Source organism: Microtus pennsylvanicus, chromosome 1 (genome assembly GCF_037038515.1).
Source record: "Microtus pennsylvanicus isolate mMicPen1 chromosome 1, mMicPen1.hap1, whole genome shotgun sequence".
NCBI classification, from domain to species: domain Eukaryota; kingdom Metazoa; phylum Chordata; class Mammalia; order Rodentia; family Cricetidae; genus Microtus; species Microtus pennsylvanicus.
The window spans coordinates 137,011,767-137,036,385 of NC_134579.1; the positions used below are offsets into that span (position 1 = coordinate 137,011,767).

The following is a 24,619-nucleotide window of genomic DNA, read 5'->3' on the forward strand; positions in this document are numbered from 1 at the left end:
AGAAACAAAGTAAACACTGGGCCTACTATCACAGGAGCGATGGGATATAAATGGTGACAATGGAGGTGCCTTAAATAACCCTAGTTATAACTATTTTTCCTAAATTGGCTGAGTAATGTTTGGTGAATTAAGTTTATAAAATGAGACAAGAGTAAATCAAGAACATGATGGTTAACATAGACATTCTCAACGGAGTTATCGTCTCTGAAGAACAGAGATTCCATGTTCTCATTCTCTAAGGGTTTCTCCTCATCAAGAACAAATGAATACTCTGATGTTAACCAAAGCTTAGGGCAGATTCAAATTCTTCCCACATTCTTTTCAGTCACAGTCTTGCCAATATGAATTCTCTAATGTTTAGTAAAATTTCCATTTAAAGGCTGGTTAACCTTCCTTAGATGCAGGAGACTCCTGATGATGATGAATTTTCTGATATTGTGTAAGCTCATTGTTTATAATAAAGTTTTCCCCATATTCTTTACATTTACAGGGTTTCAGACCTGTACGGACTCTCTGATGAGGTTGAAGAGCTGAGCTAATTCTATAAATGTTCCCACATTCCTTGCATTCAAAGGGTTTCACATCAGCATGGATTCTTTTATGTTGAAGAAGGCCTGCACTTGAGTTCTTTCCACATTCGTAAGAGTTTTATGCCAGTATGAATTCTCCACTGTGTAGTAAAAGCTGAACTAAATCTAAATATTTCCATCATATGTTATATTTATAGGGTTTCTCATCACTATAAATTCCCAAATTTCTTAAATTCATGGAGTTTTTATCATAATGATCTCTCTAATATACAGCTATCTTAGAATTACTGAAGGCCTTCACATTTCTTAAATCATAAGGCTTCTTAATAATATGAATTTTAGCATGTCAAACCAAGCTTGATTTTCACTAAAGGGCTTCCCACTTTAACATTGGTAAAGTTTCCCACCAGTGTGAATTCTCTGATGTACTTTAAGGTCTCCACCACGAGTAAAGAACTCCCCCACACTGTGTACATTCACAAGGATTCTTGCCAGTATGAATTCTAAAATGTCCAAGAAATTGGTAATGATACTGAAAGGCTCCCCAGATTCCTAACATTGTAAGGTCTTTTCACCAGTATGGATTCTCTCATGAATTCTAAGAGCTGTACCACGAACAAAGCCCTTTCCACATTCCTTGCACTGAAAAGGTTTTACATCAGTATGAATTCTCTGATGTTGTGTAAGTTGGTACTGAAGTCTGAAGGCTGACCCACACTGTTCGCATGCAAATGATTTCTCTCCAGTATGAATACTCTGGTGCCGAGTGAGCTGTGCCAGAACAGTGAAGGCTTCCCACACTCCTTACACTGAAAGGGTCTCTCACCAGAGTGAATTTTCTGATGTTGCATGAGGTTTGAGCGACGGTTAAAGGCTTTCCCACACTCTTTACATTCATATGGCTTCACACCAGCATGAATAATTCTATGTTCAACAAGGCTGGAGACTCGCTTGAAGGACTTCCCACATTCCTCACATTCAAAAGGTGTTTGAACTGTATGAATGGTTTCGTGGCAATTAAGCTGGCTGAAAAAATGAAAAGTCTTTCCACATTCTTTACACTCAAAAGGTCTCTCACCACTATGAAAACTCTGATGTCGAATGAGATGTATATTAAGTCTAAAGACTTTCCCACATTCCTTACACTCAAATGGTTTCTTTCCGGTGTGAATACTCTGATGTTCAGTAAAATTTGAACGTCGACGGAAGTGTTTCCCACATTCCTTGCACTGATAGGGTCTCTCATTAGTATGAATCTTCTGATGCTCACTAAGTTGGTTCTTACGTCTGAAGGCTGACCCACACAGCTTGCACTTAAAAGGTTTCTCATCAGTGTGAGTTTTCTGATGCTCAGAGAGATATACCTGAAGCCTAAAAGCCTTCCCACAGACATTACACTCAAAGGGTTTCTCACCAGTATGAATACTCTGGTGTCGAACAAGATAATAACCACTAATAAATACCTTCCCACACTGCTGACATTCAAGTGATTTCTCTCCAGTATGAATACTCTGGTGCTGAGTGAGCTGTGTCAGAACAGTGAAGGTCTTTCCACATTCCTTACATTCATAGACTTTTTCTCTGTTGTGAGTAAAAGTCTGACAGGTGTAATTAGGCAGTTTTTCCTTGTTACTAATCTTTTGCTCAGCATCTCCTTCTTGATAACTCTGTAGTCCCTTGAATGTACTACAGTTGGGATCATTACTAAAACTGGAACCCTGGATGTCAAAAGATTTTCTTAATTGCTTTGTGCTTTGTTTGGGTAAATTCATATTTTCTGGAGATATATTTTCAGCTTCATAACTTGACTCTAAATCTGAAAGAAAAAAAGAAAAATACTTTATTTTCCTGTAACACATACATGCACACAAACATGCATACGCGTGCACATGCACACACACACACACACACACACACACACACACACACACACACACACACAAGCCATTAAAAGAATGGCCAGACTCTAAAATATTTTCTGATAAGCTCAACAGACACTGGGAGAGCAACAATAATGAAAGTTCACATAAGACAATACTCTTTATAGTAGAACAGGTTGGAAATGGGAAGGCATGTTTGCTTAAAGAGATTATAACTAACTATAGTGATATAATTTTATGTGGTTCTTTATATAGAACTGGAAATTCACACCCTAGTTTATTACTATTACTATATATAGTATATATGCTATCTAGAAAAAAACAACTGAGGGAAGTACAACAATGTTCCTGCCCAGCTGTGGATTCCATGAATAAATAGCTGTAGTGCACGCCTTTCTGATGTCTGCTTTAAACCCCACCTTACCACTCCTTGCATATAGTATGCTGTTTGGCTCTAAGGCTGCTGTCCTTCTGCTAGCAGTAGGAATAAATTAATTTAGTTTAAATTTTAATTCAATCTATATCTTTAGTCTTTCCCAGTGGATTCAAATGCCATAACAAACCAAATCATGAAAAAAAAACTATACCACATAAATACGTAATATATGTCATGGTTTAAAAAACTGGTTTGGGTTTTATTTTGTTTGTTTCTTTTTTGAGATGGGTGCTGTGAGCAAAAGCATTATACAATTATACAGTAAAAGTACAGCTGACAGATCACTAAACAAACTCATGGGAGTGTATTCCAAAAAGAAACTCAAGTCACAGAGCCTCAGGTTTTAAAAATGCTGCAAGTTCCCCAGCAGGCCCGGAGAGCAGCTAGTCCCAGGCAGAGATGGCTGCTGGACCCCAGAGCAGTTGCTGGTCTCGGCAAGGCGAGCGGCTGGGCAGGCTGGACCTGCCATGCGGGTGGGTGTGAGCAGGCGGCAGGTAAGAAGGAAGGCACATGGGCACATACATCGTACAGAATAGAATTGGATATTTATTACTTGGAGGAGAGAGGAAAGTGTGAGGGAAGAAGGAGAAGAGAAGAAGAGGAGACAGAGAAGGGCCCAAGAGAGAGATGCCCGCACCAAGAGGGGACAGACAGAATCTAAGATGACGGGAGGGGAGGGCAGGGGTCACCGGGAGTGGCCGTGGCTTGCCTCTTAAAGAGATGAAAACCATAACGTCAGGAACACCTGTCTTTTGAATAGTTGCTGTCAATTCTGTAGAAATCTAGTGAGGCCATGGCTTTTCCCCTTCCATAACATCCCAGCAGTGTATAAATCACTCTTTAAATATGACTTTTACTGTATTAGTAATTGGGTGATCTTGCCCCACACTGTAGGGCCCTGTTGTGAGAGCACTCGCTAGGTAACTCCTTTGTTCTCACAGTCAGGTCTACATAAAGCTGATCCCCCACAATTAAAAATTTGACAGGACATTGGACAAGGAAGAGACCCCTGCTATGGACTACATGGAAACTTCAAAGGGACAGACATTGAGCAGGGGAGATAGCATGTCTACCCTTACTGATTAACAGGGCTGGGTGGCCCTAAAATCTCCAACAGCCATCTCAGGAGAGTGTACCCTGCTGGCCTTTGCTCTAGCCTAACAAGTTATTAATATTCTGTACTTACCTTCATCTCAGTATCACTGACACAAAGCCTTAGCCTAGAAAATTAACTGTCTGAGCCTTTACCCACAGAAATACAGAAAAAAAGCTTACATCACTAAACCAGCCCCAGAGAAAGGAATTCCTTCTCATCTGGGTACCAGAAGATACCACAATCCCATAGCACCCTGTTGCTTAGGGGGAGGGGGCAGCAGTGCCATCATCTTTCCTCCTGTGGTTTTATGCTGGTTGCCATGGCTGCCATGGCTACCACAAAAATGCTGTTTTCCCAGCTGCCAGGGAAAGAAGCAGAAGTGCTCAGAAAGTGCAACAGCACTGCTGCATTTTCCTCTACAATTATAGATCACAAGCTTCTAGCTGATCTAGTCACCCTAAGAAATGTAGTTCACACACACACACACACACCCTTTGTCTTCTCAGAATTCTGTACTGATTTAATCCTCCCAGTATCTACAGGGGAGCTTCACACTCATGTCCTTTCTGTGACAATAGTAAGACAACTGGTGCCTATTTTCTCCATCTTGCTCGCCCTTCGGAATGAATGCTTGGTATCATTGTTATTTATTAGAGAATTGTTAACTATGTCTGTATGACTACATAAACTGGAAACCTTGTAGGATGGGAAAGAACAAAAAAGAGGAACATCAAAAGAGAATAACAGGAAACATGAAGGGGAACATCAAGAGAGCATTTGGAGAGAGCACTGAAGAGCGCATAGGAAGAATAAATAGAACCTGATAAAAAGACTTATGTGAGTTAATTTTTTACCCTCAGAGCAGTTTAGTTTTCATCTTATGGCGTACCAATGTGGGGCTGACCAGATCTACTTAAAAGCCTGAGAAAGCTTGGGAACTTATTCTAGAATAAAAAAAGAATAGAGTTAAACATGGCTTCTTAATAGCAGCATTTTTTTTGGGTTTTTCGAGACAGGGTTTCTCTGTGGCTTTGGAGCCTGTCCTGGAACTAGCTCTGTAGACAAGGCTGGTCTCAAACTCACAGAGATCCACCTGCCTCTGCCTCCTGAGTGCTGGGATTAAAGGCGTGCGCCACCAGCAGCATTTTCTTGAATGGGCTCAGCTTGTTAACTCTCATTTAAGAGAGACTTCCTGATTCAGTGTTAGCTGCAAAACCTTTGCAGCCCTTTTAAGAGGCTCTGCCACAAAACACTTAAATGATGTTTATGAATAGCCTACAGCATGCTTTTTGGTGGCGTCATGGACTGTGAACTGCCACAGAGTTGTGGCAATAAAAACAGCTCCAGCTGGTACCTCTGCCACGAGGATGGAATCTCAGAAAGCTAAAGAATGGGCTGAATCCAGCCGTCAAAACCATGGCTTTAATCCTAGCCATATTGCTTAGCAAATTAAAGACTCATATGATCAGAAAAAGAGAGATCCAAAGATGATGAAAACCTCTAAATGGTTTACAATGTGTTAAAAATATATGCAGGCTTTGGAGAGAAAAGAAAAAGGTTAAAGTCCTTAAAATAAAAAAGAAAGAAAGTAGTTGGGTGTGGTGGCTCACAATTTTAATCCCAACACTTGGGAGGCAGAGGTAGATAGATCTCTGTGAGTTCAAGGTGTGGTGGTATACACCTTTACTCCCAGCACTTGGGAGGCAGAGGCAGGCAGATCTCTGTGGATTCAAGAACAACCTGGTCTACAGAGTGAATTCCAGGATAGCCAAACATACAGAGGAACCCTGTCTCGAAAAGCCAAAAATTAAAAGTAAATAGAAAAGAAATAGAGTTTAAAATAAAAGCATATAAAAATGGAAAATACACAGAGTGTCTGGATACTGTACACTATTGTTTTGTCTTTGAATTTCCTGACTGCTGAGGAAGGAAAAACAGCTGCTACAAGACATTTGATTATAAATGCTGCTGGATTAATCCAAGAAAGGTATTTTGAAAATACCTTGACTTCACAATTGAAGTCAAAAGGTATGTTACTTTGGAGAAGAGATTTTGCTTTTGTTTCCACAGGAAATTATTCATAGAATCTCATAGAGAAGCTATGGATTCATCCTAAGTTAAGAAAAATCATGTTTGATCAAGGAAGACCACCTGAGAAATCTCCAGTAGGAACAGATGGCCCAGATGTCTTGAGTTCTACATCCAGAACAGATTCAAGACTGCTGCCTGAGATGATCAAGCCTCACAGGATACTCCAGTCATGACTTGATCATAATTCTAAATTTTCTTTAGGTCCTCATAAGATTATCAGTGCCCCCAACCAGCAGGAAGTAGCCTGGAAAACTATGCCCACATTCCAAATAAATGGACTATTGATATTTTCATTTGTTTAGAAAGTTGATTACAAGTTGTTATGGATAATGGTCAAGAGAAAAGCTAAACAAAGGATATTAGATTCAGAGTTCTTGTTTTTTTTTAAATGGGGGAGTGCTGTGGGACAATGGTTTGTTCCCTGTCAGTTGTATTTTAATAAAATGTTGATTGGCCAGTAGCCAGGCAGAAAGTATAGGCGGGACAACCAGGCAGGAAGCACAGAGTGTGCAAAGAGAACAGGAGAATTCTTGGAAAAGGAAAGCTCATTCTGTAGTTGTGACCCAGCCACAGAAGAAGCAAGATGTGACTGCCTTGCTGAATAAGGTACTGAGCCGTGTGGCCAACATAGACATGAATAATGGGCTAATATAAGTTATAAGAAATAGTTAAAAGAAGTCTGAGCTACTAGGCCAGTCAGTTTATAACTAATATAGACCTCTGTTGATTTCTTTGGGACTTAACAACTGCAGGAACCGAGCAGGAGAGAAACCTCAGACAACTACCTTCTATAGCGGTCCTTCTGAATCCTAAGAGGTTTAAGGGGGATTGGTGCCTCAACATAAATCTCAATGGACAGGGTTTCTCGGTAGCTCTGGCTGTCCTGGAACTTGTTCTGGAGACCAAGCTTGTATAGCTACTATGAAAATCCATGTGCTGGTTCCTCAGGAAGATGAGAAACAATCTACCTCAAGATCCAGCTATACCACTCTTAAGCATATACCCAAAAGACAGTTCATCCTACCAGAGGCACTAGATCAACCATGTTCATTGTTGGCTCTATTCATAATAGCCAGAAATTGGAAACAACCTAGATATCCATCAATAGAAGAATGAATAATGAAAACGTGGTACATTTATACAATGGATTATTACTCAGCTCATAAAAAATTAAATCATGAAACTTGCAGATAAAAGGATGGCACTATAAAAATATTATCCTGAGTGAGGTATCCAAGACCCAGAAAGACAAATATGATATGTATTCACTTATATGTAGATATTAGTGGTTAAATCAATGATACCCAAGCTACAAGTTACAGAACTACAGGTGTTAGGTATAGAGTAAAATACTGAAGAAACATATAGATCTCATTACAAAAAGGAATCAGAATAGATAATCACAGATTATCTATTCAGAAGGTGGCCTACAATGGAAAGATCAAGTGAAGAATCCAGGGAAAGGGAGAAAATACAGGGAAAGGGAGAAAATACAGGGAAAGTCAGCTAAAATCAAGAGCCATTTGAGGATGTAGCATGGAAATTTAATACAACAGAATCTTTTTCCTTAAATATATACATATATGAAGATGATATAACTGAAATTCCGAAGAATGGGGGAAGAGAGACCCACCTGGCCATCTCAACACCATTGTTTGATTACATTTAATCAAGTTGTTGGCCAAAGGTGCACCATGGAAACCTTCAAACAACCCAAGCCACTGCCCAGACTGTAGATTCTTCTCCACAAAAAGACAGCAAGGCCCACAGCTAAAGACAACACTTACTCAATTCACTGAAGTCAAACTGGTGCCTACATAGAGCCTTCACCCTCTTTTCTCGTGTCTTTGGTTCAGTGTTGTCGAATAATCTCTTTGTGAAAGCTGAACATGCAGTAGCTAGGCAGGGCAGAGAGGATGATGAGGAGACACCAAGAAACATGAGGGAATGCAGAGCAAGCAGGATGGGCACTACAGAGATAAGAAATAAAGACATGAGGCAGAAAGTAAATTCAGAGAAATAGGCTCATTTAAGTTGTAAGAGCTGGTTAAAACAAGCATAAGCTACTGGTTGAGCTTTCAAAATTAATAAGAAGTCTCTGTGTGGTTATTTGGGAGCTGGCAGGCGGGAAAGAGGAAAACACTACAAATTATGTCAAACATACAAACATAGACCCTGAAAAAGCAAAAAAAAAAAGTCTGGACAAAGCCAGATGTAGCTTCCTAGTCCTACAGTCTCTCAGGTAGGCTAGTTCTCAGTGATGTACAGAAGCATATCTACCAATCACTGCCTGGAGGCTGGAGTCAGCCACCAGTGCCATGTGCTGCACAGCATGCAATCAGAGAATGCTAGAGGGGCTCAGTAAAGATAATCCAAATGGAAAAAAGACTCTAAACAGGTTATAGTGTGTGTTTTAAAAAAATGTCCACAGCATAAAAAGAAAAAGGGTATGGACAGTCATAGAAAAAAATTGTTTATAAATAAGATAAAGTATAAAGGAGAAAATAATATAAAAAGAACAAGCCATGTAGAGATGGGAAATACACAAGGGGTCTGGATCATATATGGTGTTATATTGATTTTAAATTGTTTGATTACTGATGAGAAAATGATAGTTGCTCAGAGGCATTGAATTATAAAAACCACTAAATTAAACCAATCTATATATTTTTAAAATGTCTTTACTTCAAAATGGAAGTCAAAAATATGTTACATTGGGGAAGAGGTTATGCCTTTGTTTATACAGAAAATGAAATGCTGTGGATTCTTTCTTGATAGAGATCAGATTTGATCAGGGGAGACTCCCTGACAATTCCGGATACAGACATAAAAAAAAAAAAAACTAGAAAAACTACAAGACAGGTGACATATACTTCACCTACTCAAAAAACAAAAATCATCTTTGGCTGGTTTGTGTACAACACATAACCCATACTTGTGTTAATGCTTCAAGGCTGCTGGTTGAGACTATTTAAGCCAGAACTTGACCATCATCCTAATTTTCTCAGAGTCCCCTAGAAATACCAATGCCATCAGACAACAAGAAGCAACCTAGAGAATGCATAAGTACAATGGATGGGTTTTGGCCAATTGGTGGGTTATGAATACTTGTCATTGTTTGGGGGGGTTGGTTACAAGCCGTTATTGGTAATGGTCAGGGAAAAAAAGTTGAACAAAGAAAATTAGATTCAGGGAACTTGTTCTGAAAAGAAAAGGGGAGATAAAAAATTACAAGAGACAATGCAAGCTGGTATAGCCCCTTTAGATGTCAGTGTGATGATTTCTCAGAAAATTAGGAAACAACCTTCCTCAAGACCCAGTAATACACTTTTGGGTATATATTCAAAGGATGCTGAATTGTGTCACAAGGACATGTGCTAAACTATGTTCAGAGCACCATTATTTATCATATCCAGAAACTAGAAACAACCTAAATGCCCCTCGACTAAAGAATGGATAAAGAAAATGTGGTACATTTATACAATGGAGTACTACGCAGCAGAAAAAATAATGACATCTTGAAATTTGCAGACAAATGGATGGAGTAGAAAACATTATTTTGAGTGAGGTAACCCATATACAGAAAGACAATTGTCACATGTACTCACTCATAAGTGATTTTTAAACATAAAGCAAAGGAAACCAGCCCATAAATCACAATCCCAGAGAACCTAGACAATAATGAGGACCCTAAGAGAGACATACATAGATATAATCTACATGGGAAGTAGAAAAAGACAAGGTCTCCTGAGTAAACTGGGAGCATGGGAACCTTGGGAGAGGGTTGAAGGGAAGAAAAAGAGGCAGGGAGTGGAGTAGAAAAAAAAGTAGAGCTCAATAAAAACAATAATAATAATTTAAAAATTACAAGAGAAAATAACAGATAATTGGATCTACTTTAAACTAAAGCAACTATTAGTCTCTAACATTTTACTTTGGTATGGATTTCTGTATACTGCTACAAATATAAGGTTATTTTTGTTATACTATATAAATGTTTCTACTCTTGCTTAAGATATTTTGTATATTTGATAAAAATTTAAGGTTATTTTTGTTATGCTTTATATATGCTTCTATTCTTATTTAAGGTATTATAACTGTGTGCTCAATTAAAAATGTAAAGTTTTAGTCCTTGAGCTAACTTAGGGTAATAAACACAGGTTAATAGTCAACTATAATTATCAAACTTTTAGTCATGTTAGGTATGCTTTCAACATCATACAGAGATATGGTTTAGATAGGTGACTTTAAAATATTTCAAAGATCTACAGAATATGGCATTTAAAATGTTTTAATAACATATAATGTTTCTTGACAGTGAGAAATGTTTGTTCCTTGTAGTACCAATCTACTTCATGAAAGGATTATGGGCATAGAAGAACTTCCAAATGGAGTTTGCTTTCTTTGTACCAAAAGCTAGATATTTGAGCAAGAAACTGCCCTTGCTTCAACTGCTGACAACATCCTATTCAAATTGAACAAGCAAGAAACAAAAGTGCAACTGCCAAACTTTGCCAAGATAGAGTAGGAGAGTCTTTCAAAATTCCTGCTTCACAGAAAAGTCTATCAGATATTTTAGGCCCAATGTACAGAGGAACCTGGGTGAAAGTCCAGACAGACAGCTGTTTCTGTCATTTCTTATTGTTTTGGAAGTTGCTTGTTCTACACTTCCTGTTTACTCAGGTAATATATCCTTCCCAGGTCTTTAATGGTGTTGTAGACTAGACAGCTATAGTTAAAGTTTTCATGCTTCATGACAGAAAGTAAATTAGTACAAAACTCTGGATTCATCAAAGAAGAATAGTAAATTAAGTATTTTCTCTGAATTTGCTGACTACAATTGACAAATACTTTGAATGTAATTCTTACTTGATAATTATTCTTGTTATATATACTTTCATTTTGTTGAAGTTAATATCTTTCCATTCTGTTTAGACAAAACCTGATACCTGTTCTTATTGTATATCATTTTACTATACTATGATAGAGTTAAAAACCTTAACTTTTTAGACAAAAAAGGGGGAAATGTTAAATAATCTTTTTGTACACTGTGAATATTTGTCACTCAGATGGGTTTAATAAAAAGCCAAACTGTCAGCTTTTTATTTTATCTACATATAGACAGATTACATAAAGGTAAAATAAAAAGCTAGGAGAGATTTTTTAGAACAGAGAGGACACTGAGAAGAAAATGGAGATGCCAAGAGAAGTAAGGAGATGCAGAGCAAGCAAGATGGGCACTAAAGAGATGAGGGGATAAAGACATGAGGCAGAAAGTAAATTAATAGAAATGGGTTAAGATCAGTTATAACAACTAGTTAGAAATAAGCCTAAGCTATCAGTCAAGCTTTCATAAATAATAAATCTCCATGTAGTTATTTGGGAGCTGGCACAGGACAGAGAAAGACTTGCTACAGTATAGGAAGATGTTCTGCACACTAATAGACTAAGAACAGCAGGACATGGTGGAGCATGCCGTTGGTCCCAGCAGTTGGAGGCAGAGGTAGGTGGATCTTTAAGTTTGAGGCCAGTCTGGTCTACAAAGTGAGTTCCAGGACAGCCAGGGCTACACAAAAAAATCCTGTCTCAAAAAAAGTGAGAGAAACAAAATCAAATCAGACACAAGCCTCTGGAATGACAATAATGTCCTGCCTGAAACATATGCTAGGGCCATGGTGACACAAAGCTTGTGGGAGTAACCAACCAATATATGATTTGATTTAAGGGTCATTCCATGAGATAGAACCCATTCCCAACACTGGGTGACTGATCAAAACCTGAGACTAAACAGCCAAGGGATCTAGAATAAAATCAAATACTACTGTTCTAAACACACACACACACACAAAAAGCAATAAAATACCTTCTAATGGCATTCTGCTACATTTATAGATCAGTGCCTTGCTCAGACATCATAAGAGGAACTTCCTTCTGCAGCAACTAAGAACAAAAACAGAGAACCACAGCCAAATACTATGTACAGAATGAAAGACCTTGGGATACTCAGCCCTAAAAGGGATGTTTCCATCAAATCTCTCCCTTCACATTCAAAGAACCCTGTGAAAGAGGAGGTGGAAAGAAACAATGTAAAATCAGAGGGATGGAAGACACCAAGAAAATAAGACCCTCTGTGTCAAAATGATCAATGTTCTTTTGATCTCACAGAGACTGAGGCAGCATGCACAAGGCCTGCACCACCCAGCCTGCACCAGGTCCTGTACATAAACTGAATATGGCCTCCCATTTAGTGTGCACATGGGATTCATGAGTGTGTAAACAATGGGGTCTCTATTTCTTGTGCCTTCTCTTGGGCTCTTTTCCTCTGGTTTTGTTGTTGTTGTTGTTAGAGTCTAATATGTCAGTTTTTGTTTTAACGTATTGTACTGTATTATATTGTCCCTTAGAAGCATGTTTGTTCTCTAAGGACAAAGAGTAAGGGAGTAGATCCAGAGGGAAGGGGATGAAGGGAGAAACAGGGAGGATCAGAGGGAAGACAATCAATAATAAGGATATATTATATAGGGAAAATTATTCTCAATAAAAGAGGACAAAAATAAGACTAAGGAAACCTAATAATAAATAAACTCAAGAAGTTTGACACGGAAATGTCCAGAAAACTAAAATCAAACAAAAATGTCAATAATCAAAATGGGAAAAACCATAAAGAAAAGTGTACTTCCAGTAGTCCTCCTGAGATAATAATTTTCTTAGGATGATAGTAACAGGTTGTTTACATTACCGAGGACTAATGGAAGGTTGTTAGTGGATAATATCCTGCCAGCAGATACAAGAAATCCTTAGAATATTAGTGACTTATGTTCAAACAGTCCAACAAAAAGTTTTAAACATGTAGTTGTAGACATAAACACAGCACACAAAGACAAATATTACCAATTAGTATACTTAGGTAATATTTTAAAGCTGTTCTAATGGAGGTGATTGCTGCTGTAATTTGGTTGGGTTTATTATTTTTTGTTTTTAATGATTCACTTATTTTCATTTTACATGTTTCTGAGAATGTCTCCATGTATGTATGTATGTGTACCATTTGCTTGCCTGGTCCCCAAGGAAGCCAAAAGAGAACCTCAGATCCTTTGAAATGGACCTATAGGTAGTTGAAAGCCTCCACATGGGTTAGAGAAACGATGTGGGTATTAGAAAAGAAACCTGCGTCCCCTGTTGTTGTCTGTGGTTCCTGTCCTGCCCAGTTCCCGCAGTTGTTAAGTCCCAAAGAAATCACACAGAGTTCAACATTAGTTATAAAACTGATTGGCCCATTAGCTCAGGCTTCTTATTAACTCTTATAATGTATATTAGCCGATTATACTTGTCTATGTTAGCCACATAGCTCAGTACCTTTTTCAGTGAAGCAGTCTCATCTCGCTTCTTCTGTGGCTGGGCCAGGACTGTGTGGACCAAGCTTTCCTCTTCCCAGAATTCTCCTGTTCTCATTGACCCGCCTCTACTCCCTGTCTGGTTGTCCCACCTATACTTCCTGCCTGGCTTCTGACCAATCAGCGTTTATTTAAAATATAATTGACAGAATACAGGCCACTGTCCCACACCACTCTGTAACATCAGCAAGTGCTCTAAATGACTATACCATCTCTCCAGTCCCTCTATGTTTTGAGATGGTCTCATGTCACCTAGGCTGCCCTCAAACTCAGTATGTAACAGAGGACAACCTTAAAGTTCTGATCTTCTGGCTTCCACCTCCAAAACCCTGGAATTACAGATATGTGCCCTGTACTAATCAGGGTTCTCTAGAGGAACAGAACTGCTCATTCTACATTTACAGAATTTATGCAAGTGGATGATGGACTGACACCCAGCTAGTCAAACAATGGGTGTCTAATAGCAGAAAGCAGCTGTTCACTCCACAATGCATGTCTCCACTGATGTGCAGTCCATGCTAGGAGCCTGAAGAAGTAGGCTCTCATGCCAATGAAGGAAAGGACTTGCCAGCAGAGTGAGGGGAAGCAGACAAGAATTTCCTTCTTCCACATCCATTTTACAGGATGGCACCAAAAGGCATGGCCCAGATTTAAGGTGGGTCTTACCTCCTCAAAAGATCTGGATTAAAGGTGGGTCTTCCTACTTCAAATGACTTAACTAAGAAAAATCTCTCACAGGTGTACCCAGATGTTTGGATTTTGGTTAGTTCCAGATGTAGTCAAGTTGACAACCAAAAAGAGACATCACAGCCCCCATGCCAAGCTATGTAGAAGGCTGTGTTGTGTGTGTGCTCACATGTTTCACTGGCTTGTTCATCTACTCTTTTGGAATCGGGGTCTCTCTTTTACTTGGAGCTTGCCAAGTAAACTAGGCTAAATGTTAGCAAGACAAGGGATCTGTCTTTTCCACATCTTCAGTGCAATAATAAAAACCATAGGCTACAACCATCATACCTTGTTTAGAGAGACTATGAAGACCTGCAATTAACATACTTAGTATTCCTCACTATGTTACTGCATTTACATGTGTTCAAATTGTGTTATCATTGGATCAGTGGCTAAGAACACTGACTGCTCTTTTGGAGGACCTGGGTTTGATAGCAGTTATAGTATTGACCTGTAACTCCAGTCCCAGGCGATCTGACACTCCTTTACGGCCTCTTTGGGTACCTGTAGACAGACAGACAGACACACACACACACACACACAAATAGATTTAAAATGATAGAAAAAGGTAACTGCTCCAGTACGAGGGAAGAGGGGAGAACAACTTAGACTCATGAACTAGCAGCCCCTGTGGCAGCTTTAGCTATGACCTTGACTTCCTTCCCAGGTCTCAGGCACATTCTTCCACAGGCCCTGGCGCTCTGAAGGGAGTGGTCAACCCCGGGTCAGGTGTGGGGACCTCTCCGACCACACGCTGAAATGGCAATGCTGCAGCCCTGCCTTCCTCTTACTCACCTGGGCTGGGCCTGTCTGCTTCTTCCTTCACAGCCATCCAGGGCTCTCTCTCCTGCTCCAATAAGGTGATCAGATCGGGTTTGGAAATGGAACTTCCCACTTAAAAGAAAGGAAAAATGACACATGTGGAAACTTTTCTTTGTTTGAGAGTTGGTCTCTAATTATCCCACGATGTCCTGGAACTTCCTTAATCAGCCCACCTTTACCTCCCAAATGCTGGGATTATGGGTGTGTGCCAACACAAGCTACCTGTAAAGATTTTTAAAAATACAGGTGTATTTATTATACAGTATTAAAATACAGTATTTATTATAAAATAATACATACAGAAGCCGGGCGGTGGTGGCACACACCTTTAAGCCCAGCACTCAGGAGGCAGAGGCAGGCGGATCGCTGTGAGTTCGAGGCCAGCCTGGTCTACAAGAGCTAGTTCCAGGACAGGAACCAAAAACTACGGAGAAACCCTGTCTCGAAAAATCCAAAAGAAAAAAAAATACATACAGGCTGACATGGTGGATCATCCTGTAAGCTCAGTAGGTAGAAGAAAGAACCAGGCCAGTCTGTGCTATATAACAAGACCCATCTTCCAAAAACAGATTTAACAGTCTGTGCTATATAACAAGACCCATCTTCCAAAAACAGATTTAACAGTCTGTGCTATATAACAAGACCCATCTTACAAAAACAGATTAAAAAATGATTAAAGAATCCAAATAATGCCGAGAAAAGACTTAAAATAAGAAAAAGAAGCAACCTCAGTGAGAAACCAACTGTTTCAGAAAAGAGTTTATATAAATGCAGATCAGGGATTGCCACTTAAGAGGAAAGTATAATTTAGTGTGTGGGGAGATCATGAAATCTTAGGCTGCACTGTTGATAGAGATGTAAACCCCATCTCTACAGCTCAGTAATAATGCAATTTATTAGGCAAGTCCCACCAGATTCTATGCTCAATGTTTCCATCTAAAAACTGGGCATAGTGGCACACATTATAATCACAACACCTGGGAAGATGAGAAGTTCAAGTGTAAACAGAGCCTTTGGTCCCGCCCAGTCCCTCAGCTGATTTTAAAATAACCACTCAGACACTTATTTATAAATGTTTAGCCGACGGCTCAGACTTATTATTAGCTAGCACTTACATATAAATTAACCCATATTTCTTATCTATGCTTTATCACATGCTTTGTGGCTTGTTACCTTTTTTTTTTACATGTATTGCTTCCTCGGGGGCTGACTGGCATCTCCCTCAACTCTGTCAATCTTTCTCCCTGTATTCCTGCTTGGATTTCCTGCCTCACTATATCCTGCCTTGACACAGGCCAAAACACCTTTATTTATCAACCAATGAGAGCAACACATATTCTCAGCATGTAAAAAGTCCCACAGCATTTCCCCTTTTCTGTCTAATGAAAAAGGGAGATTTTTAACTTTAACATAGTAATATTACATATAACAAAATAGTTATCAAGCGAGAATTATAGTTAGGATGTTTACTCTATTTACATTTGGCAAAATTAAAGAAAATACTCCATCATCTAGTCTATCTTTATGAATCTAGTTTCGTATCTAATTTATCTTTTATTGTAACTAAGGAAAACTATAATTATAATTATCTACTCTTCAACTCCATCAAAGACCCCAGAAGGATATAATACTACCTGAGTAAACAGGAGTGCATTTGCAAACAACTTCCAAAACGCTAGAAATGATGAAGGCATCTGGCTACCTGGACAGTCACTGAAATTTCTTCTGTAATATTGGAGCATCCATCCTCAGCCTACAGGCCTAGAGTATCTGGCAGACTTTTTCAGTGAAGCAGGAAATTTGAAGGACACTCCCACCTCTATTGGCAAAGCTTGTCAGTCACTTTTCTCTGGGTCCTGAAGAATGTCTGGCAGTTTCTTCTGTGAAACAGGAACCTGAAGGACCATCCTGCCTTGTTTTGGCAATGATCAGCTGTCATTTTCCCCTGGGTTCTGCATGTCCAGTTTATGCAGAGTACTGTCAAGCAGTCCAGGTAAAAGCAGTTTCTTGCTCAAAAGGCTAGCCTTGCCACACTGAAGGCAAATTCCATAATGAGTTTCTTCAATGCCCATCACACTCTTTGAAGTAATTGGTGCTGCCAGGAGCAGACATGTCTCACTGTCGAGAAAAGATCCTAAAACATTTTAAATGCCATATTCTGTAGATCTTTGAAGTGCTCAAGGATTACATACATAATTGAAATATATTTTTGTACACCTAAAAAAAACTAACTAATATGACTTTAAGTTTGACTATTATAGATGACTATTAATCTGTAATTTTCCATTTTACATTTTAAAAATCAGCTGCATGAACATAATACCTTAAACAAGAGTAGAAATACAAATAGAGTATAACAAAACTGATCTTAAATTTATAGCAATAAACTAAAATCCATACCAATGTAAAGTATTTTGAGAGTAACAGTTGCTCTTTGGACTAAAGTAGATTCAATGATCACCCCTTTTTTGTCATAATAATTTGCCCATTTACCCATCACTTCTATATCAATCAAGACCAGGTTTAGTTTTATAGCGAGTCCAAAGCTCCCTGGGCTACATGAGACATAGCTGCAAAGAAACAAATTTATAATAATAATAAATGACAAATAATAATTTAGATTGAGTTGATAATATCTATTAGATAGAGTTGATCATGATATTAAGTATTATAGTCAAATATTTTTAACACTGTCTGACCTATACTAACATAGGATCACTAACGTTTTAATCTTTATTTGTTTATTTATTTATTTATGTTGTATGTTAGGGATGGAACAGCTACATCCCTAGCCATGAAAAGTGTTGGCATTATTGTGATATAAGTTGCCTTCTTTCGATTTACACCTCATTCTTACAGATATGATTAATGAAAAGGACAAATTCATAGCCTGAAACTTCTACAACAAAGCAAGTAAAGTAAGTATTCCTTGATGGAAATAGAATGGTTGCACTTCCGTTTTAAATTGACTCTACGGATTCATCATTAAGTAAATTCATAAAGTTTCTTATATTTAGCTCTCTATATATGCATGTACAGTGTATGTTTTTATGAGGGTGTGTGCACAAGTGTGTGTAGGCATACACGCGTGTATGTGTCTATGTAGGCCAGAGAGTAGTGTGATGTATCATCTATATTACTCCCCACTTTGTTTTTTGAGACAGAGTCTCTCTCTGAGCCAGAGCTCATTGAGAGGATCTCCAAGGTATAAACAAAAAGCAGGTACCTCATGAGCTCCTGTTTTCAACCAAAGAGATTCCACATTATTCCTTTGAGAAAAAGGAGGAATTCAGCCACCTCTTTAAAATTCTATTGAAATAAATTTATTTTATTTTATGCAAATGTGAGTGTATGTATGAGCACCACATAAGTGCATGGTGCCCATGAAGGACAAAAGAGGGCATCAGATACCCTGACCTGGAGTTAGAGCTGGTTTAGAGCTACCTTATCCTGGTGGGAATAAACTCAGGCCCTCTGCAAGAGCAACCAGTTTGCTTAACGGTCAAGCTATCTCTCTAGTTCCTAATTATATTTTTTGATTTATTTACTTCTTTATTTAATTTTGTTTCTTTGTTTTGTTTGAAATAGGGCCTCACCCTGTCGATTAGGCTAGCCCAGAAATCAGGATGTATTTGAGGGTCACCTTGAACTCACAACCATCTTCCTCTCTCAGCCTTCTGAGTGAAGGAATGACAGGAATGGGGCCATCAAGCACAGCTTCAGCTACTACAGGAAAGATACTCTGTCTACTCATTCAGAGGGAGGAAAGACAACAATGTAGAGGACACCCCCCCCATTCATGGGGACAGAGCCTTACCCACTGTGGGGAGGTTTCTGTAGGTCTCCAACATCACGTCCCTGTATAAGACCCTCTGAGCAGCATCCAGGTAGGCCCACTCCTCCTGAGAGAAGACAACAGCCACATCCCTAAATGTCACTGACCCCTGAAACCACAAACACAAGTAGAGTCAAACTGGGGAAGCGTTCAAGATGGAAAAAGAGAAGGGAAAGGACTCAAGGGTGGGAGGAGCCACATGGAGATACTCAAGGCACCTGACTGCACGAGCTCCCCCAGAAAAGGAGGAGTGTGGCCTACACATCCAATAGAGGTGCGCTTCCATTCTATCCCCCTACACATCCAATAGAGGTGCGCTTCCATTCCATCCCCCCTACACATCCAATAGAGGTGCGCTTCCATTCCATCCCCCCTACACATCCAATAGAGGTGCGCTTCCATTCCATCCCCCTACACATCCAATAGAGGTGCGCTTCCATTCCATCCCCCCTACACATCCAATAGAGGTGCGCTTCCATTCCATCCCCCTACACATCCAATAGAGGTGTGCGTCCATTCCATCCCCCATACACATCCAATAGAGGTGCGCTTCCATTCCATCCCCCCTACACATCCAATAGAGGTGCGCTTCCATTCCATCCCCCCTACACATCCAATAGAGGTGCGCTTCCATTCCATCCCCCCTACACATCCAATAGAGGTGCGCTTCCATTCCATCCCCCCTACACATCCAATAGAGGTGCGCTTCCATTCCATCTGCCCTACACATCCAATAGAGGTGCGCTTCCATTCCATCCCCCCTACACATCCAATAGAGGTGCGCTTCCATTCCATCCCCCTACACATCCAATAGAGGTGCGCTTCCATTCCATCCCCCCTACACATCCAATAGAGGTGCGCTTCCATTCCATCCCCCTACACATCCAATAGAGGTGCGCTTCCATTCCATCCCCCTACACATCCAATAGAGGTGCGCTTCCATTCCATCCCCCCTACACATCCAATAGAGGTGCGCTTCCATTCCATCCCCCTACACATCCAAAAGAGGTGCGCTTCCATTCCATCCCCCCTACACATCCAATAGAGGTGCGCGTCCATTCCATCCCCCCTACACATCCAATAGAGGTGCGCTTCCATTCCATCCCCCTACACACCCAATAGAGGTGAGCTTCCATTCCATCCCCCTACACATCCAATAGAGGTGCGCTTCCATTCCATCCCCCGACACATCCAATAGAGGTGCGCTTCCATTCCATCCGCAGCCTTCCAGTTACAGCACAAAAGAGAACTGTCACCAGGCTCAGTGTAAAACACCTAAGAACCAGTGTGAGTCCCTGGGTTTGTTGTGGCATCAGGAGATAGCATAAAGACTTTCTGTTACAAGAATGATTTTTATAAATTATGTCAGAGTCCATAAACTACATAAGAGTCCATATTACTGGCATATTAGGTTTAAGGGGTTTTTCCCTTAATCAAAAGCCAATATTCTACCAAGATAGTGCAGATGTCTCAGGTCTTCCTGAATGCTAGAGACTACAGTCCCCTCCCAATCACAGCCTGGATGACCTTCCTCTCATCCCTGAACTCTCTCTTAAAGTCCCTCAAGCAGGTCACCTCGTCACACACATGCACCGAGGCCATTCACTCTCAAACCCTGTGTCATCAGCCTGAAAACACCAAAGATGTCAATCAGGATCCCCAGTGCAGTCAAAGGAGACCATCACCTCAACGGTCTGAAACCCCAAAGACCCTGGTTCCCTGTGGGACTGTGGCCCCTCTGCAACCACAGCCCTCCCTGACCACAGGCAGGAGAGGGCAGTGCAGGAATGCACTCAGAGAAAACTGCAGAAGCAGCCGGAAACAGGCCAGACAGGAAGTGCTCTGACCTTCCAACCCTCAGTGTAACGGGGCGGACAGGGCTGGAGGATTTCGGGTCCTTGGGAAGCTTCACAAGAGAAAGACAGCAAAGAGTCATCTAACCTGGAAGCCGCCTGTGTAGAGAGAGAATGTCAACTTACACAGACCACGTCCTGAGACCCAGAGCTGGCCATTCTTCTTCAGGATCCTCCCTGGGGACAGAAAGAAAGCCTTTCACTGGACTGTCACTTGATGTCCACACTGACTATGACACCATGATTTCCTTCTCAAGCATCCCCACTCACACTCCTGCCCCACGGCTCATGGCCTCCCACAGGCCATAAGCCGGGCGGTGGTGGCGCACGCCTTTAATCCCAGCACTCGGGAGGCAGGGGCAGGCGGATCTCTGTGAGTTCGAGACCAGCCTGGTCTACAGAGCTACTTCCAGGACAGGCTCCAAAGCCACAGAGAAACCCCGTCTCGAAAAATCAAAAAAAAAAAAAAAACATAAATAAAGTGCAGGAAGTCCTGCCGGATGTGGTAGCATGACTATACATGGCCAGCACTGGGGAGGCAGAAGCAAGAGGCTTGCTCACATTCCAGGCCAGCCTGGCCCAATGGGTTCCACACTAGCCTCTGCAATCAGTGGCGCTGGTCAGATTCAATGTTAATATGCAGTAGACTGACACCAGACCTTCAGTCACACCACATGCAATGTCAACTCAAACCAGATTAAAATTTAAAGACAAAACTGACCCTACTAGGGAAAACAAAACAGACGAAAGCCTCCATGGCACCAGACGTAGTAGGTATTACTGTAAAAACACAAGTAACAAAAGCAATATGGACAAATGGGATTTACATTTGACTGAAAACTTCACACAGCAGAGGAAACCATCAACAGAGTAGAGGGATAATTTAGATAATGGGAAAGAATACTTGCAAATTACACACCTGACATGGAGTTAACAACTAAACTCTGACACAGTGCCTTCAGAAGGAATGCAGATAATTCAGCTACAAGGACACACACTAGTTAAGAAACAAGCAAACACACAAATAGACATTTCCCCACACGGAACATAAAAACGGCCTACTGGAGGGACATGAAAAATAAGCATCAGAGAGACAGATGTTAAAATCACAGAGAGTGGCCTCCTCGTGCCTGGTAAGAGTGTCAGTTACCAGAGGGCAGGAGGGAGAGCCCAGTATTTTTAGAGTACTTTATGCTCAGGCAGAGGACCCAGGTTTGATTTCCAGTACCCACATGGTGGCTCATAAGCATCCCTAACTCCAATTTCAGGGATCTACGCTGTCTTCTGGCTGCCTCAGGCACCAGTCATGCATACAGTACACATATATTTAAAACAAACAAAAGTATAAAAACATGTAGTAATGCTGGGCGGTGGTGGTGCATGCCTTTAATCCCAGCACTCGGGAGGCAGAGGCAGGAAAATCTTTGTGAGTTCGAGGCCAGCCTGGTCTACAAAAGCTAGTTCCAGGACAGGCACCAAAAACTACAGAGAAACCCTGTCTTGAAAATAAAAAAAAAAAAACAACGAAGTAAGTAAATCTTTTTAAAAACAGTGTCCACTATCAAAAAGCAAACATCGTGTAGAAAACATGGAGGAACAAGAACATTACTGGAGGAGATGTAAATTAATACAGTCATTGTTTTCAAGCAATTACAAAGAGGACTGTCACGTGATCCATCATTACAATGACTGAGTAGAGACACAGAGAAAAACTCAGCATCTGCAAGGGACGTTTACATCCCCAAACTTATTCCAGCATTCTTTACCTGGCTGTGATATGAGACCACACACACACTAAATAAATGGAGAAAACAAATCTAGAATGAGGTTCACAGGCACAGTGGAATGCTATACAACTATTTACTACAATATGGTGAGCAAGGAGGAAAACGAGAGGAATGAGCTAAAGACAAAAAGAAAATGCTGGGGCTGGAGAGAAGGCTCAGCGGCTGAGAGCTGGGATGGCTTTTCCAGAGGTCAGGAGTTCAGTTCCCAGACAGCTCCCGATGCCTGTAACTCCAGTGCCGAAGATCATCTACCTATGGTTCTGTACTCAAAACCGCCCACACATAATTTTAAATAAAATAATCCTTACACCAAAAGACAAACATCTCACTCATGCAGAACCTGAAACCATTATCTCACAGGACCAGGTACGATGGTGGGTAACGGGGTGTGAGCGGCTGAGGCTGGATGTGCCACACCGTGGTTGAGAGTGGGAGATGCCGACCCGTAAGGCAGTCGGGAAGACGCTGACCAAGAACTACACAATTTCAGCGACACAACACAAGTTCCAGATACCTCATGCAACACCGTGACTATGACAAGGGGTTTTGAAAAACTCGGAGAGCAGACGTTCAGTGTGCTCACTACAAAAATATGACAGGCAGATTTAGTCATCCCCAAGGACACGAAGACTCCAAATGACCACGCTGGACACAATACGAGAAATTTCATCTAAAAAAAAAAACTGTTCTACGTTAGTTCATTTTCTTTACCTTGTTATTGGTTTTGAGACCGGGTTTACTGTGTAGCCCAGCTAGGCTAGAACTGACTGTACAGCTAAAATGACCATGAAATACAGACATTCACCTGCTTTTGCCTCTCAAGTACTCATTTTAAGTGTACACCATAAAGCTTACCTTTTATTAGCCATTTTCATAAAAATACAGTCAGTAATCCCATTATTTCTAACACGCCCTCGTACTGCAGAAAACTGAAGAGAATGAACTCAAATGACCACAGAGAACGACAACTAAACACATTGGGTCCTTACTCTGCGGCTGGCACTGGCCCAACAGGCTTTACAGCTGTCATTCGGAGCCACATGACAAGCCTAGGGACCCAGAGAAAGGGAGAACCAAGACTCTGAGATACCACAGAGCCGCATCCCCACGTTCAACCACAGCACTGCACATCTGGACCTGGCCAATGCTATCCATTTTCATACACAGACATCCTAAAATTACTACTTTAAAAAAAAATCCTTTCAAAGATGCCAAATTAAGCAGAAATCGCTTATCACCTCCATTGTGTCCCTGATTTGAAAAGAAAGCCTTTAAAGATCAAAGGACACAGGACGTGTGATACCATTCGAGCAGTAATTGAGTGACTATATCTGGATTTCAAAGCCCTAACGCTAACCTCTGGAGCTGACCTCCTTTCTACAACATCTTGGGGGAAGGGAGTGATTGTAGAGAGATGTCAAGGGTCTCCGAAACGATCATGTGACTATTGAGTGGAAAGGGAGGGGACAATGTAAGGGGCACAATGGTGGAGGCATCAATTTACATATTCTTACTTCACTTACTGACAATTCTATATTCTAAAACTAAAACCTCGTTTCTCAAAAAGAAAGAGAGCGCAGACTCATTCTTGAATCTTAGTTGTGTGGCAATAAAGCACGCATTCTTCTCCAAGCCTTCGGAGGCGTCTCTGGCCTCAAATGCGCGCCCGCGCTCAAGTCTGGACCTCAGGGGCAGCTCCCATTCAGACTCCGTCCCTGACCTCTCATCACCGCAGCCTGGTCCTCTGCTTCAGCCGCTGTGGCCGTGAGAGAAAGCAGGAGCAGAACCGACTGGCAGAGTGACAGGGACAATCGGAGAGCTCGAGGTGTGTAAACACGCACACACGCACGCACCAGAGTACACACGTACACACACCACCATCCCTACACACTCACACACATCACCATTCACCAACCCCGCACCACCGTCCACACCCACACCGAGACCACAGGCTCCGCCTTACTCAGTGAAGAATTACATCACAGATTTCTGCCACCTACCAGAAAGCTCTAACAAGACAGAGGAAGTTAATATTTTACTTCCGGCGCACTGGTCCCTGGGAAATAGAGTCCCGGTGACCAAAAATTCACGTCTAGCGCTGTATAGTTCAGAGAAATCCCAGCACGCAACTTGAGCAGCCCATCTGGGGACTGCACCCACTTGTTTGTC

At 41.0% G+C, this 24,619-nt stretch overlaps 1 protein-coding gene across 1 annotated transcript; it reads right to left on the reverse strand.

Annotated features, from left to right (window-relative positions):
• Positions 1-908: 908 nt before the first annotated feature.
• On the reverse strand, positions 909-23,493 carry LOC142858247 (uncharacterized). The gene is given in 6 exon segments (XM_075987433.1): positions 909-1,321; positions 1,324-2,346; positions 14,949-15,047; positions 18,793-18,919; positions 20,790-20,840; positions 23,306-23,493. Coding segments are annotated over 5 exon segments (1,521 nt in total). The 5' UTR covers positions 20,823-20,840; positions 23,306-23,493; the 3' UTR covers positions 909-1,082.
• Positions 23,494-24,619: the final 1,126 nt, after the last annotated feature.